Source organism: Leopardus geoffroyi, chromosome A2, assembly GCF_018350155.1.
Source record: "Leopardus geoffroyi isolate Oge1 chromosome A2, O.geoffroyi_Oge1_pat1.0, whole genome shotgun sequence".
NCBI lineage: Eukaryota > Metazoa > Chordata > Mammalia > Carnivora > Felidae > Leopardus > Leopardus geoffroyi.
The window spans coordinates 42,742,719-42,759,771 of record NC_059331.1 but is presented as its reverse complement, the minus strand read 5'-3'; the positions used below and the strand labels follow the sequence as shown (position 1 = coordinate 42,759,771).

The window sequence follows — 17,053 nt, the reverse complement described above, 5'->3', positions numbered from 1 at the left end:
TCCATTGAAAAACTACAGTAATCAATCTACAAATTTAGAGAAGTATATAGAGAGCTCTCATACACATAATCAACAACTATTTAGAACATACAAAGCAACGGAAACAGAGAAGTTATCCAAAATATTTCAATACCTTAACAGAAAGCAAAGTAAGTGTACAATTACATCATTTGATTAAAAATCCATATATCAAGGAGTATGATAATCACTGCAGTTGTTAACATTCCAGCCTTTTCTCTAAGAACTTGTTTTTAAAAAAAATTTAAATCTTACATACAAATCAACACAAAGGTTGAAATTAATGTTGAATTTCTTTTTTTTTTTTTCAACGTTTATTTATTTTTTTTGGGACAGAGAGAGACAGAGCATGAACGGGGGAGGGGCAGAGAGAGAGGGAGACACAGAATCGGAAACAGGCTCCAGGCTCTGAGCCATCAGCCCAGAGCCTGACGCGGGGCTCGAACTCACGGACTGCGAGATCGTGACCTGGCTGAAGTCGGACGCTTAACCGACTGCGCCACCCAGGAGCCCCATAATGTTGAATTTCTTTACTCTTGAAATTAATGTTGAATTTCTTTACTCTTCGGATACATAAATCATACCTTTACCAAACAAATTAACAGTTTAAAAGTCTTCAAGTATTTCTTCAGTGCTGTCTATATATTTGAAAACCAGTTCATAGAATACTGTAGGCTTAAGAGCTCAGCATGGAGAATCAGACAGATTTAGGCTGGAATCCTGCTTAATACTTACTTTACTACATGGCTCTAGTTAGGTGAACTCTGCATGCCTCAATTCTGACATCCACAAAATAGTGAAAATACGTCCCTCATATATTTTCCGTTTTAATGAAAAAATGTGGGGAGAGCACTTGGTACTGATCCTGCTACTTAGCAAACACTCAAAAAATGCTAACATGCTACCTCTACTGGGATTATGCCTGTATCTATGTAACTATATGGCCCAACTCAAAACAGGCCTTAGGAGCTAAAACTCATACGTGACCTGGATTGCTACAAGCTTCGAACTACCTGGACGCACAATAGCTATTGAGACCACCATCAAGATGGCTTTTGCAAGCAGCACAGTCCTAGGGTTTTGGGTGTATGGAATTCATGTCCTCAAAATCTAAAATTTTCTATGACCTCAGTTCCCTAATTTCCACTTTGAGATGATGCTTAGATGTAAAGACTGTTACACATGGAAGGCACTATGATTAAAATAACCTGATTTTGTATAAGCGTGTTTTCAACCAAATGTCACAGCAGCACAAGGGCAGAGCCCAGTCTGAGTAATGAGGCAAAACAACTCTTCAAGGCTCACAATACAATGTGCTTATACCAGCGGGCTATCCACAGAGGTTTCTACAAACAGAAGTACATTTAAGGTTGAGGCCGGAAGCATGTGTTGGAGACAAAAGAAGTGCAGGGTGGAAGTTACATGCGCTCTGAATCTGTTACCTCATTTACTAATGCTTTTCTTTGGCACGTTTCTTAATTCTCAATGCTTCTTATGCATAAATATTAAATATATATCCTCTGGTACCTACTGACTTTTCCTCTGAATCAGGGATTGGTAAACCTTTCTGAAAAGAACTATAATGTAAATATTACAGCCTTTGTGAGCCATGTAATCTCTGTCACAGCTACTCAATTTGGCCACTGTAGTGAGAAAGCAGTTACTGACAAATGTAAATGAGTGGACATGTGTGGCCTGTTTCCGAAAACAGGCAGCAGGCTGGATTTGGTCTGCAAGCCAATTTACAAACCCCTTTGTTGTTAAGGTAGTATGCCAGCTTACAAACCACCATCATTAGATTCTCAGTATAGCAAACCAAATGCTCAACCAATAATGAAATATTAATAGGTGGACCCAATTCAAATTTCTGCTTACTTATCTGATACTGTAATAGATAGCCAGTTAAGTTTCCATTCAGTTTCTTAGGTAGTCCCCAGGTTAAAGTAGCAGTGTCTTTATCAACTTTGATGACCTTCAGAAAAGCTGGTTGTTCAGGTACTAGAAAACAGAAGATCAAGAAGAGACACTTATAAATTGGTAAGTTTCTTTTTTTTTTAAATATCCATTAGATTACAGTTTTTTATAGAAATTGAGAAGCTAACTCATATGAAGTACATATTAATTAACTACTAGTAAGGAAGGAAATGTTTAATTTGCCCATGGCATAATTCCCATTGTTGGCATTATTGTCCACTGTTATTCTTACCTCCTTCTGGTGTCTGAAATATATAAGGCTCACTCTCTGGACCAGCTCCTTTGGAATTATAGGCTAAGACTGTTAAATGAAATTCACTAAAGGCATCTAGAGAAGGAACCATTCCATAGTTTCTTTGTCCTGAAAACCTCAGAATGTTTACTTCTTTGGGATGTGTTCTTCCATCCAACAGACTTTTTGTTTTCCACCAATTTATCTGCAATGGAAATAGGAATGCTTTAACATTTTGGCCATGGTGGCAGATGCTCTTGTAGCTTCTTCTGAGATCAGTTCGTATTTGCATTTAAGATATTTATTCAGCAACAAGAAGAAAATCTATAATAAAAACCTGATATCCTTTTAGATGTCCATGGACTCTGTCCTTTGGAATTGTTGACCAGGAAACTTTAACTAAGGTGCTGTTTATAACGTCCACACCATGGATCACTGGAGCTGTATCAGGATCTGTTAAGCACATAAGAATCATGAGTTTTTAATAACCTTTAAATGTGACTGTATCCCCTTTTCAAAAGGTGATTTTTCGTAATGCTTAATCTGAGCGAAGCACTCTTAGGAAGTCAATTCCAAATGGAACCAAGTGAGTTTCTCAACTCGCAGGAGTTTCAGAGCCCTAATAGGTTTCTAGGAGAAATGCAGCTCTCCAGGCAGGGGCAATGTTACTAGAAACAGTGGCCAGTGAAATACTCTGTGGGTATCTCGCCTTTAGAGGCAGGTGAACTAAACAATGTAACTAAAATTACTTAACAATTTGATCAATCTTTTGGGAACAAAAGCTAACTGAGCATATGCTAAGTGTAGGCAATGTTGGATTGGCTCACATAATCCTGAAAACAATGCAGTAAAGTAGTAGTATTATCCCCATTCTACAGAGAACTAAGTATAGAAGAATAAGCCAAATGCAGAGTAGCCAAGATAAATAATATCTTAGTTCACAGCAATGTTTCTGGTGTACTCGGGTAGAAGAATTTAGGCAGCAGGCAAATAAGGAGTTAAGTCATTTCACATTCTCAACCTTCCATTCTTGGATCAAAATATTACTCTGGACACTAGAAGAATAATGAGAGTAACGCCTTAATGACATGAAATAGAGCATCTTTCCTTTTTTTAATAACCTACTTGTTATTATGGTCTAAGTATTTAATAATATGAGCATATCAGTAGTACCTCAAAACTGTGTGTGTGTAATTCTATATACAAGTCTCAGTTTGCATCTCATCTCCATGAGGAAGATTCCAGACATACAAGTGAGTGAGGCCAGTGCATGGCAGCAGATGGTTGTTAGGAAGTCTTTGATAAGTAAGGACAAATGTCACTGGAAACCATATGACAGTTATACTGATCAACTAATTACAGTGATGATTACTCGTCTTTGATTTTAATATAGAAATGGGTTTACTGGGAAGTTGAATAAAATTAAAACTTTTAACATACTTCCTTACCACTCTATAGTGATCAGCTATCCTACAGTCAACCCTCAAGTAGGAACCAAGTGTTATATTTCTGTTAATCTCCCACAGCTAGTATATCCTCTTTGCATGCAGTAGTTGCTCAAAAATGTTCATCAATAGAAATGCAATATACATGAAAGAGGTGCTTGGCGGTTTCAGGTGTATCACTTACAGTCTTCCCCAGAATACAGAATCACTGACTGAGGCTCAGGGCCAGAGCCAAGGTGATTGACGGCTTGGACCTGGACATCATAAGGAGCGTAGACAGTAGGCGTCATCACGCGCAAGGTGTGGTTTGTGACCGTCTCTTCTTCCCACTCCACGGGGGCTCCCTGTGGCTTCCATGTCACTCTGTACTCTAGTCCTGGTCCATTCTGCTCCATGGATTTCAAAGGCTAAGACAAAAGGTAAGACTCATCTAGTGTGATCACAGATATGCTGAGTCAGAGACGGCGGCAATCCACCCTAAATGGCCTAAGAAACATTGCAATAGAGGGATCGGGTCTTGGAAGATCGTAAACCTCCCCCTGGCTTAGAAACGCTTAGGAAAATTTTTGTCTTTCTCTAAGTTTGAAAGTTAGTCCTTCACCTACCTAAGTAGTAAGGAGCCACAATTTAGATGCCTTGATTATGCCCTTGTGGTTAAGTTTCACTGTTCGTATATGAAAGGATTTACTAAGAAATTCCACAGAGGACTTTTGCTTTTGTCTAAATTTTCCTCTACTATTTCATGACCAAAGAACTAGGAGATATAAAAAAGGGCATGATCATGAACTGCATGATTGTGAAAGAGATCTCCCATGAATTTTCAGTCAGAACTCTTTCCACCTGACCCCATCCATCCTTCTCCATCTGCTTTTCAAGAGAAGAAAGAGATTGAGTAAATCCTTATTTCTGGATAATATGCATGTTTACACATTAGCGCCTAGAAGATATAGCTCTTCTCTATAATAAAATAACTCTCTAGCTTCTTGACTATTTCGTTAAGACAAAGTGCCCCCCTCCCATTACCAGCTTCCACTATATTTTGCTGTAAAAGAAAATTTAGTGGAGGAATTTCTCGTATAGGAAATTGGTTATTTCCACTCTCATTTTTAATCAAGCATTACTTTAATTAAGAAAAGTTAAAGTGATTTAAACCACCTATTTCATTCCAAAAATGGGAATATGCATTTAAACGAATCTGTTATTTAGAATACATAAAAATGTGACTTTAGTCCTAGAGTGTAAGGTTCACTTAAATAAACAGTAATTTTGTGGGTATAGACGAGCGATTCAGTAATGTGGTATGTAGTGTTTTCTTACAGAATGTGCAAAGCTTCTTGACTCAGTCCAATTTACTAAAATACTCTTTAGATGGATTGGCTGGAATTAGGTTGAAAGGAGTGCTATATCAGCAAAACAATTTCAAGTTACACGGACTCCAAGGTGATTCCTTAAATTAGTTATGAGGGGAAAAAAAAATCAAAACAAAACAAAACCCTTCTGAGATTTCAGTCACTGTCTATACTTTGCATTCAAAGTTTTGCACCGAGGTAATTTTTACTACCATCAGGATATAAATTCACCAGGGGCTCTAGCAGTGCCCAGATGAATCAGGCCACAAGCTTCTAGTTTCATACCGCAATCTGGAATTACGGTTCCTTCGGCCTCTACCAACAATAAATGTGCACAAATAAAAGTATTCAATTTACACATGTTTTGCTCCAAGGAAAATTGTTACATTTGATAAAGCTCTCTGGCAAATTTTAAAATAAACTGCCACCATATGTAACACTTTTAAGAAAAATCTTATCTAAATCACCAGGCTCCTGGGTGCCTGGACTCCGGAAGAAGCAGGAGGAATATTTTGTATTTGGCTTTCAGACAACTGGCAACAAAACCACAGCAAATTCTTAAAGAGGCCCCCAAACGAAGATAGCAGACGGGAAGGGCAAAGGCAGGGGTGGGGGTCGGGCCCTCTTTTCATCACTGACTCAGCGCAGGGCATCTGGGTAAGGTCATTAAAATGAGAGTCCCAGCATCTCTGTATGAAACATACAGCTGATAGCATCGAGCTGCGGTGGCCCTTCAGGAGTGCGGACGACTAATGAGCTGATACTGGTATGCCATGGTGTGTTTCTCTGAGGAACCGGCCTGATCATTACATGCTATTATTTTCATCTAACCACTTATAACATCTGTCTGACGGAAATTTCTATGAAACTTAAGAGAGAAAAGGACAGAGACTCTCCAAGAATAAGATATTAACATAATTTCAGATTATAAATTAAGTAATTATCAAGACAATGTAGTAGCAAATATGTATGGCCACAAATTCAAGGAAAGAAATAATATTCTTGGATATATTTAGATTCTGTGTATTACCATTTTTCTTCAAATTTTAAATTCGCAAACTTTAATTGCACTGAAATGTGAATAATGGGTTAGTGTCAATATAAAAATATTGACTAAAAAACATCAAACTAAGGTTCATACATCCTAAAACCCTTCGCAAAATCGTATCTGGAAAGAGGTTTAGAAATAAAATAGTATATTCCGGCATACATGCAAGAATGTTCTACATTTACATACAATTCAGTGAATTTAATGTTGGAAGTCTATTATTAAAATCACAATGTTTGGTAATCTACTTTCAAGTAGGTTAAATTACTTGTTCATGAGTATGTCCAAAAAAAAGGTGGGGGGGGGGGAAATTACCCACTAAGAAGAAATTTAGAAATGACACTCAAAAAAAAGTCATCTGAGCAGATGTGAAATTTCACGCCAAATTCAAAGACGAAAGTCTACTTCATAACCTTTAATAGAGATCTATAAAGGGGAAAAAGTGCAGCTTAAAGTCCACAGATACCTATGCTGATACCCTAGGTTTGTTGATGTCTAGTGCCAATCACCCTCACCTCAGCTCCTATATCTAGACAAAGCTGTAAATGACAAGGTTGTTCTCGGAATTAGAAAACAGTATACAAAAAGCTTGATCGTGCTTAGTAAGTAGTGGGTATTATTTGGCAGCCATCCTTTAGATATTCATAATGTTTATTAGACCATGTACTAAAATTTAGTGAAAATTTTTGAGTATATTTTTTACATGGAAGGATTGAGAATACTAGTTGTAAAAATACTAAAAAATCTGACAATTTTGATAATTGATCACAATTATATCAACCTTTATAAATTTTACATAATTTACCACTGTTTAACATTCTAATAATATTCTAATCACAAAGATCTGTAAAATATACAAATTTAATACATTTATCAAATATACAAATCTTATAAATTCTTAAATCTTATAAATTCTTAAAAAATATTTTTCTATCCTTACACGTAGCATGCAGATCTAAAAGAAAGAAAGAAAAAAAAAGAACACAAAGTAGTATATAACACATTAAAGAATACATACCTCCCATTTTATAATCATTTCCTTGGGTTGAGAGGCTTGAACCCTTATGTTTTGTGGATTCTTGTCTGGAGCTGAAAAATTATAAGTATTAAAATTACACTTTCCAATTTTATGGTCCATAGGTAAATCATCCTGTCATCCCTCCTCCAGCTAAAAACAATTTTAAATAACTTTGATTGTATTTGTTTATTTCTATCTGGCCAAGTCTGTAAAAAGACTTAAGGCAGTTTTTTCCCCCAGCTTTATGTAATTGACATGTAACATTGTGTAAGTTTAAGGTATAGAGTGTAATGATTTCATAAGTGTGTATGTATGTATATATATACATATATGTATCAAATACATAGATACACATTTTATATTTATATGTATATATTGTAAAATGATTATCACTATAAGATTAGTTAACCTATCCATGAGCTCACATAAGGCAGCTTTTAAATATATATTTTATTTGGGACGCCTGGGTGGCTCAGTCGGTTGAGCATCCAACTTCGGCTCAGGTCATGATCTCATGGCTTGTGGGTTCAAGCCCCGCATCGGGCTCTGTGCTGACAGCTCAGAGCCTGGGGTCTGCTTTGGATTCTGTGTCTCCCTCCCGCTCTCTACCCTCCTCCACTCATGCTCTGTCTCTCTCTGTCTCAAAAATAAATAAACATTAAAAAAATTTAATATATATTTTTATTTAAAGGGGTAAAATCATACGCTTGAAGTAATATAATTATTATTTAATAGAAAGTAGACGGTTCATTTTAGGTATCTTCATTTTAAACCTGCTCTTTAAATTTTTCAACTTGCTTTTTTAAAATTCTTAAACCTACTTTAAAAAAAATTATTTGAGAGAGAGAGAGAGAGAGAATCTTAATCTCCATGCTCAGCACAGAGCCTGATAAGGGCCTCAATACCATGACCCTCAAAGCATGACCTGAGTTGAAATCAAGAGTCGGATGCTCAACTGACTGAGCCACCCATGCATCCCCAAATGTTAAACCTACTTTTTAAATATACATTTTAATTTTAAACCTTTACTTTTCCTATTAGAATTACTGTTAGTAACGTGTGCTGTGAATATTTCCATCTTAACAGACAAACACCATGTCTTAATTTCAGCAGCCCAGTGTTAGGGACAACAAATAGGAAAGAGCAGGTAATGTGCCCATGAAATATATTCAGATGGTTCCATTTCATAAGAAAGGGCTAAGTGTAGTTTTAGTGCCAAATGCAACTTACACTTAAATCACACACGTATGTGTGATTCAGTTACTATCTCTTCTTGCTTTTCCTCAATCCAAAAAGGAAGTTATACCCTCGCGTATTTATTTTGCCCAGGGGAAAAAATAATAATGTCACTGTTATGACCACTCAAGCACTCCTAGATATTTTCAAGTGTTGGGGCACCTGGGTGGCTCAGGTGGTTAAGTGTCTGACTTCGGGTCAGGTCATGATTTCATGGTTCGTGGGATCTAGCCCTACATCAGGCTCTCTGCTGTCACCTCAGAGCTGACTTTGGATCCTCTGTTCCCCTTTCTCTTTGCTCCTCACCCACTTGTGCTCATGCTCTCTCCCCCCCTCTCTCTCTCTCCCTCAAAAATAAACATTAGAAGAAAATGTTAGCAAGGTCACTACAATGAATCAACTGTTTTATTTCAGAAAATTTAAATAAAAAGGAATATAAAGGGAGAAAGCTGATTTTCTATATACTGAAATTCAGTTTATAATATACTTGATACCTGATTTTAACATGATACTTACCTATCACAGATAATTCAAAGTAATGTTTGCTCATATACCTCCTTGTAATTTCCTGCTATCAAACATGCATATACTACTTTTTAATCTGATGTACTTTGGATATTTGTGTGCTGTTAGTTCACATAACTTTTCAAGCTGTCTATTAGGAGAAATCTAAAACCCTACACCATAGTATCAATTTGTTGTTTCATATGTTGAAAGATGGGACAAAACTAAAATATTTTGAAACTGATGTTATTTTGAAATATTTTATTTTGAAATATTCAAAATATTTTCAAAATATTTCAAAACCTGATGTGAGAACTCACATACCTGCTGGAGGTGTTTCATGATGATCTGATGGCTGGCTAGGTTGGCTTCTCCCTACTTCATTCACGGCTATGACCCTGAACTGATATCTCACATATGGAGCCAAAGATAATATGACTGTTGTTTCTTTTCCTTGGACTCTAGTCAGTTCCTCCCATCTTCCAGGTTCTTCCCTGTTTCCTTCAAATTCAACAATGTATTCTGGCAGTAGAAGCATAAGAAAAAGTAAAAATTAGAATGCAGTTAGTATGTTTAAGTTATAATAACACTTACATACAATATAAAAAGTATGAAAGGATGGGGAGCCTAGGTGGCTCAGTCTGTTGAGCATCTGACTCTTGATTCGAGCTCATGTCATGATTTCACAGTTCGTGGGTTCCAGCCCTGGGTTGGACCCTACACTGACAGTGAGAACCCTGCTTGGGATTCTCTCTCTCCCTCTCTCTGCCCCTCCTCAGTTTGTGCACGTGCATGCTCTCTCTCTCTCTCTCTCTCTCTCTCTCTCTCAAAATAAATAAGTAAATAAACATAAAAAAAGTTTGAAAAAATATTTTAAGAAGGATAATCCAGAACTGTGGTAAAAAAAAAAATGGCCTTAATATTAACTGTGACTCAGGAGCCTCAGGAACATAGTTACCCCAACATAGTACTCCCTACCACTAATACGGCTATTGTGATCATTTCCAGCGTCCCATGTCAGCCGAACACTCCTGTTCTGTCTTTCAGACAAGTGTAGGTTTTCTGGTGGATCCGGAACATCTAATTAACAACAACAAAAAAATTAAGGTAAGGAGAGTGCAGATCGTGGCTTTGTCCACCCAATTTTCTCCCTGAGGCACATTGCCAGCCCCCTTTCTTTCTCTCCAGGCCCGGGTCTCCACACCCAATTGTCCACATCTCAGCAGCCTTTCCAGTTCCGCTTCAAATGCAGCTTCCTGCACATATATTCCCTACCATAAACACTCTCTCCCTTCCCTCTGATGCCAGTTCTCAAAGGGCATTCTTGACCATGATCATAAACATGCTTTCAGAAGTAGATATTAACAATGAGGATTTGTTTCTGGGCCCTGTCTCTCTGGCTTACTGATGGAGCTGGGCCCAGGAATCTTCATTTCTAAGCAGTTGCCCTGCATTCCCATTATGTGCAATTTTGAGAAACATGATCTATCTCAAGAGGATCAGTATCTTCCTGCTCATATGTTTATTTATGTACCTGATTCATTTCCTGAATATGACAGATCTTCATGAGTTATAGGGACTGCATTTTATTAATATTTGCATCACCCTCAGTGCTTTGCATATAAATGTTTTGTGACTAAATGAGTAAGTGAAAAGTATAATATCACTTCAATCATGCATGCAATTACCACATTCGAGCAATAAAATTAGGTCCTATGACTATAGGAAAATAAGATAAAGAAGATGAACTCAGGCTTTCTTTTTTGTATGCTCTGGATTTTAATTGTAATTTCTAACAATGAATTCTCAGTGTATAACAGCAACTTTTATACTCTCTTGGCCTACAGTTCTGAAAAAGAGTAGGAAGTCTGTTTTTATTGGAAGAGAAAAATCTGGCACCAATAAATATGTCACAGACTAGAAAATTGAGTAGGTGATGATTTTTTTTAATTTAAAAATTTTTAATTTTAAAATGTATTTAAATTCCAGTTAGTTAACATACAGTGTAATATTAGTTACAGGTGTATTACTTAGTGATTCAACACTTCCATACATCACCCAGTGCTCATCACAACAAGTGCACTCCTTAGTCCCCTCACCTTTTCACCTGTCCCCCTGCCCACCCCCCTTCTGGTAACCATCAGTTTGCCCTCTATAGGTAAAAGTCTGTTTCTTGGTTTTTCCTCTCTCTCTTTTTTTCCTCTTTGCTTATTTTTTTGTTTCTTAAATTCCATATACGAGTGAAATCCTATATTTGTCTTTCTCTGACTGATTTTGCTTAACTTAATACTCTGGCTCCACCTATGTCATTCCAAATGGAAAGATTTCATTCTTTTTTATTGCTGATAATATTCCAGTGTGTGTGTGTGTGTACACACCACATCCTCTTTATCCATTCATCAATCAATGGACACTTGGGCTTTTTCCTGTAATCTATTATAGGTAATGCTGCTATAAACACCGGAGTGCATGTATCCCTTTGAATGAGTATTTTTGTATTTGGGGGGTAAATACATAGTAGTGCAATTGCTGGATTGTAGGGTAGTTCTATTTTTAGCCTTTTAAGGAATCTCCATACTATTTTCCACAGTGGCTGTACCAGTTTGCATTCTCACCAATAGTGTAAGAGGGTTCCCCTTTTACCACATCCTCACCAACACCTGTTGTGTCTTGTGTATTAATTTTAGCCTTTCCAACAGGTGTGAGGGGATATCTTATTGTAGTTTTGATTTGCATTTTCTGAGGGTGAGTGATGTTGAGCATCTGTTCATGTGTTTATTGGCCATCTGGATGTCTTCTTTGGGAAAATGTCTATTCAAGTCTTCATCCCATTTTTCATTGGGTTATTCATTTTTTGGGGTGTTGAGTTTTATAAGTTCTTTATAGATTTTGGATACTAAGAGTAGGTGATGACTTTGAGTGTTACAGTCCATGGAAATGTTTATCAAAATAAAAGAAGAGTGAAACAAAACAAAAAACCAAACTTATCCCTAATGGTCTTTACTTCTGAAATTTGATTTCAATTCTCTCTTGTACTCAGGGACATTTGTCTTTTCTCAGTGGAGACAATTAAGTAATATCTCTTAGGACCTTCCCATGGGGTCCTTATTCCCCAAGTGGGAGGCATCATCTACGCCCCTGCTGAGTATTCACCAATTTCTGGAAATTTACACTGGCAAAAAACATTGTTTTTTATTCAAAAGAGACTATTTTATTTTAAAAATGCAGTCAGTGACTGTGCAAACTTCAGGACCTTAAATAAGAAATTATTTCCTCAACAGGTTTCAGATCTGTGAGCTCAGAGAATTTACATTTCTCTTCAACACTTCCTAAGAGCTCACTCATTTTTCAACTTACCTAAAGCAACCAATACAGACTGTAGCATCTGACATTAAAATCTGCTCTTTCCAAGAAGCATATGGAATTAGAATTGATGGAGTGCAGTTGATACTTAAAAGATTGATATAGTTAAAGGACAGTTAGATCAAGGACAGTTACTTCTGATTGCAACAGGTCAAGCATATCTTTTCAAAAATTATTTTCTGGGGAAAAGAAGTTTCTCTAAACTACACAGGGATCTATTTGTTACCATCAGTTAGTGAGATATGCTTCTTTACACCAGGGACTGGCTTCAAATATTAGAAGGTAAACTCCAAGAAGTGGTTAAGAAAATGCAATCTTGTCAAAGAATATTTTTTAAATAAATTTATTTTTAGTCTTAGAAAATTGGTTAAAAACTTCATATGTAAGTATTACATGTGATCACAGCAACTCTATTTAAAATTATCAAAGTCTAATGGTTTTGGAAGATAGTAGCCTAATCACATGACTCCTATATTAAATTTTATAAGGAGCTTTGGACAGTGTGCAGCAAGTGGTATGGTGTCCCAATCCCTTAGCTGGCTCCATTGCTTAAGATACTTAGGGAAAAAGTCCAGGGATTCTGAAACTTTCTCCTACACTTGCAGTGCCTGAGACAAACTCTACTTTACCTGAAGCTCAACTATTTTATCTGATGACTCACTAGTGGATTAACCACTAGAGGGTTGGGCCTTTCTGTGTGCAAACCCCTGAAGTAGCTAAATTCCTATGACCAAACATCTCACCTAAAGGTACAATTCTACTGAACCAAGTCTATACCCTTTACCACTTGGGAACTTGTGTGTATGTGTGTGTGTGCGTGTGTGTGTGCGTGTAGAACCCAGTCTGATGACCCTTTATTTCACTTAAACATGATGGTCATTTATTTCCCTTGAAATATATATTTGCTTCTCTTGAAGAGATCTAGCATGTTTAGTCATTTTTCACATCCTACCTCCAAATACACTGAATTATTTCCTCTCATCCTGGACACTCTATTAGCAATCTACCTGTGGATCCCAGCAACCAGAGAGCTAAAGATACAAATCCTGTTACTAATAACGATTAATCTACATATGTAATAAAGGAGTTAGGCAAAATCAAACACTTTAAAGGAATATCAGCAAACTGGAAGAAAGACTAAATGGTTCCCACAGGGGGAAAAAATTGTAACAGAAAACAATTTTTAAAAAAGGTCTCTATCAGTCAGGGTCCCAGCAGAAATGCAATAGTTCATACAATTTGGATAGTGCCAAGAGTTTTTAGAAAAAAAAAAACTCTTTCAAAAGATGTAGGCAGAATATATGGAGTGAGGGGTGGAGGGAGCAGTTAATAGAATTTCATCAGAGAGGATTTTGTGGAGAGAGCCTCCCTGGGAGGAATCAGTGACAATGAACACAGTCAGCCTGCAGGGAGGGAATATGGAGAATGAATACACCCACCCTCGTCTATTGCCAGGGCTTCCCATTGGTTGAAACAAATGGAAGTTTGAGGGTAAGTGGTTCGCTGATGTTATCCATATAAGTCAGCTTTCCCTATCAGATAGCTTATGGGGAGTGAATCTGGCAAGGAAACCGAAAGAGAGATGGTCTAAGAGATGGTTCAAGAGCTAATGGTGGTCTAAGAAATGCACCAGAATGTTCTAAGAGCTTTAACCATGGGTGACCGGAGGAGTAATTGTGTTGATTAACTAGTGAAGTATATACATTTTTTTCTAATTAGCATCATCATAAAAAAAATCAAAGGCATTCCTCTGTAGAACTCTTGAAGTTCCTCCACACCCTTCCCAGAACCCTGAGAACTTAGCCCCTGCCTTTGGTTTAGGGCATGACCACTGTGCCACCACCATGGGACTCCCAGCCTGATCCCTCCACAAAACCCATCTCCATTCCTCAGCTGTATTTTCTCTGCATGCTAGGAAAGGGTAGCTCAAATGCCCTGACAACTCAAGCGTGCTTCAGTTTTCTTTCTGCTGATAGCATCGCCAACCTCCCACTGCTACTGGAAACATTACCATGCAGGGAAAAGAAATTAAGCATTAATTAATTTCTTTAAAGCCAGAAGAGGAGAAAGCATTTGAAAGTGGAGTTACTATTTAAATGAAAAATTCAAACTAACAGTATATGTACAGGGGCTCAAGTAATTGTTGATTTAATGGTCTAAGAACAATGGAATTTAATTCGTAACAAGAAAGAAATGAACAGACATTTCCCATTAGTAGCGCACTTACCGAGAATGGTTACGTGAGTTACATCAGCAACACTGTCCAGGGCAGTTTGAGCTGAACAAGAGTAAACACCTTGGTCCTCTGAGGTGACATTAGATATGGTCAAATTAGGTCCATCGATAATTATCCTACCAGTAAAAATAAATGAGTATGTGATGAGGATGAAAACAACAGAAACAGCAGAAATATATATTCAAAAATATATATTCCCTATAAAAAAATTCAAGGAAGAGTTAAAAAAAAAACACACACAGCTTCAAATAATGCAAATTTTATTAGAGACTGCCACAGGTGAAAACTGGGGACATGGGGTTACTGGAGCATGCACAACTGTCTACACAGCCATGAAAGGGATCCGTTTGTTTTGTTTTAATTATCAACTCCAACCATCTGTGATGCATGGAGCAGTGACACAACTGTGTTGCCTGGTGTTTCTGAAGACTGTATTATTCTTTATAATAGCTAAGATACATCTGAATAATTCTTAAGGTTTGTGAAGGGAATCACCTACATAGGATCAACTGGGGGCTTCTTCCAAAGGGACATTCCTGAATCACCCCCCAGATCTACAGAATCAGACTGTCTGACACAGAGACTGACAATCTGTTTTTGACAAGATTGCCTTTCTCCACCCTTCCACTCCCCTAGCACACTGCACATCCAATAGATCAGATAACAATTAAACCATGAAATTTATTTGAACAGTAGAGGGCAGACTAGCACTTCTTTTTGCAAATCATTTGCACCGAGCTTTTTATCATTCGCCCTATTTTGCCAATTTGTAATCCGGTTTACTACATGGAAATTTCCTTACTATAAATTACACTTTTTACCCTATACCTATGTAGTGTCAACTTAACTATTTAAGCACTTTTAGAAAAATTAAGTTCCACTAAATATCAATTATATTTAAAGACTTTTGCTATTTAGTTGAGATAAATAATGTGTTTGCAGAGAAGGAGCGAAACTCATACAATTGACGTTTCTTTTGTATTTTTGAAAGAAAGAGGGCACAAGTGAGCGAGGGGCAGAAAGAGAGAGGGAGAGAGAGAGAAGAGGGGCTCACCAGAAGCAGGGTTTGCGCTCACCCAAAGAGGGGTAATTGACGTTTCTGATGTAAAACTCATTTAACCTCTTTCTAGATAAAAGTCTCAGGCCCCTCGCCTACCAGTAAGGAGAAGGTGTCCCAGCAGAAAGTGAGAGACAGAAGCTTCCTAATGGTTCCCTTGAAATTTAACCTAGACCTGTGATCTCTGCTCCCTGCTAGATGTCCATGCATGCTCCTGGCCCCAGTCAACCTCAACAGCAAGAGTTACTCCCAGCCTTCTCCACTCCAGTGATCTCTTCTAAGAAATTCTAGCTGAGGTTACTGTTGCTCACCCATGCCCTAGGGAAAACTGGCAAAATATCTGTGTCACTGGCTTAGTTTGCTAAGACAGCCAGAGGCTCATTTGAGTGTCAGCCTCAGCATCCTACAGAACCTATTAAACCCGGCCATACAGAGGATGGCTGGAGTTTCTGGGATCAGGGCCTAAATATGCAGGTCACATCACCCACAAGGCACGAGTCTCTGACTCCCTTCATCACTGAAGCCTGGAGGTTATATGGAAGACACCAGGTAACTAGGCAGCAGTGACAAAAGAGGGAGAATATGGGGAGATCTGAGCAGTTGACAGATTGACTAAGACCTAACCTAAGGGTGAAGATCTCTGTTGCAATATGTAGTCTTTTAGGTCAATAATTAATCTCCTCTTGTTTCAGCGACAACAGTTCCAATACATACGCTCCTTTCCACAAATTCATATATACGGGAAGGATGAGATGGAATAAATTAAGTACCTAGCTGAGACCAATGCCTCTGCATAGCGGTGGTGTAAGCACACACACACACACACCAATAGGGGCCAAGCATGTCAGAGAAATGAGATAAACCAAATGTCTGGAGAAATTAGTACAAATCATGATCACTAAATTGGACTGAGTATTTTCTAAGTGCTTGGAATGTTAACTCATAATAACCCTGTGGAGGTATCTTAGAATGTAAAGTTAAGGCACAGTGAAGTTAGGGAGCCTGTCTAAAGTCATAGACACAATAAGTGAACGAGATGAGATTTAAATCCAGGCTGCTGGACTCCAGAGTGCACGCTCTTACTCACCACACTGCCGCAGTCTCACCAAAGGAATGCACAAACTATCTTCAGGTTTACTTTTTGAGAATCATGAATAACAACACAAAACTGCAGGGGAGGTTTGGCTAAGGATGGTCTATTTTTAACCCCTACTAGTCACAATGCAAAAGGCAGGAGAGCTAACCTCTGCATGCTTTTGAAAGATAGCACAGGCATTCAGTAAATGCTGAGTCTTTTCTCTCTTTGATGGACTCTGATATTGTCCGATGCTATTCAATATTGTCTGATGCTATCCAGCATCTATTCACACTTCCTTCTACAGTCTCTCTTCTATATTTTTTTTTTCTGTATTCTCTACACAGAGATTAGGAGGCTTAGAAGCATAGCTGTCTATACATTCTAACTGGAAGGACTGTAGGTATTATTTAGGTTCTGCCAATGAGATAGACTCATCTGAGTTTGGGATGTAAAAGGGTGATGGGGAGTGCCTCCTCTGGGTCCCTGTGAGCAGAC

General features: G+C 37.8%; 1 protein-coding gene across 10 annotated transcripts in view; it reads right to left on the bottom strand.

Annotated features, from left to right (window-relative positions):
• CHL1 (cell adhesion molecule L1 like) overlaps positions 1 to 17,053 on the bottom strand; it is a 202,127-nt gene that overhangs the window by 12,643 nt on the left and 172,431 nt on the right. For all 10 annotated transcript variants that reach the window (XM_045493574.1, XM_045493578.1, XM_045493577.1 and 7 more), the window contains 8 exons: positions 14,415 to 14,539; positions 9,803 to 9,904; positions 9,149 to 9,346; positions 7,085 to 7,155; positions 3,854 to 4,076; positions 2,562 to 2,677; positions 2,225 to 2,429; positions 1,894 to 2,016 (listed from right to left, as the gene is read on the bottom strand). In XM_045493574.1, coding sequence (XP_045349530.1) covers positions 1,894 to 2,016; positions 2,225 to 2,429; positions 2,562 to 2,677; positions 3,854 to 4,076; positions 7,085 to 7,155; positions 9,149 to 9,346; positions 9,803 to 9,904; positions 14,415 to 14,539 — 1,163 coding nt within the window. The remainder of the gene's footprint in view (positions 1 to 1,893; positions 2,017 to 2,224; positions 2,430 to 2,561; positions 2,678 to 3,853; positions 4,077 to 7,084; positions 7,156 to 9,148; positions 9,347 to 9,802; positions 9,905 to 14,414; positions 14,540 to 17,053) is intronic.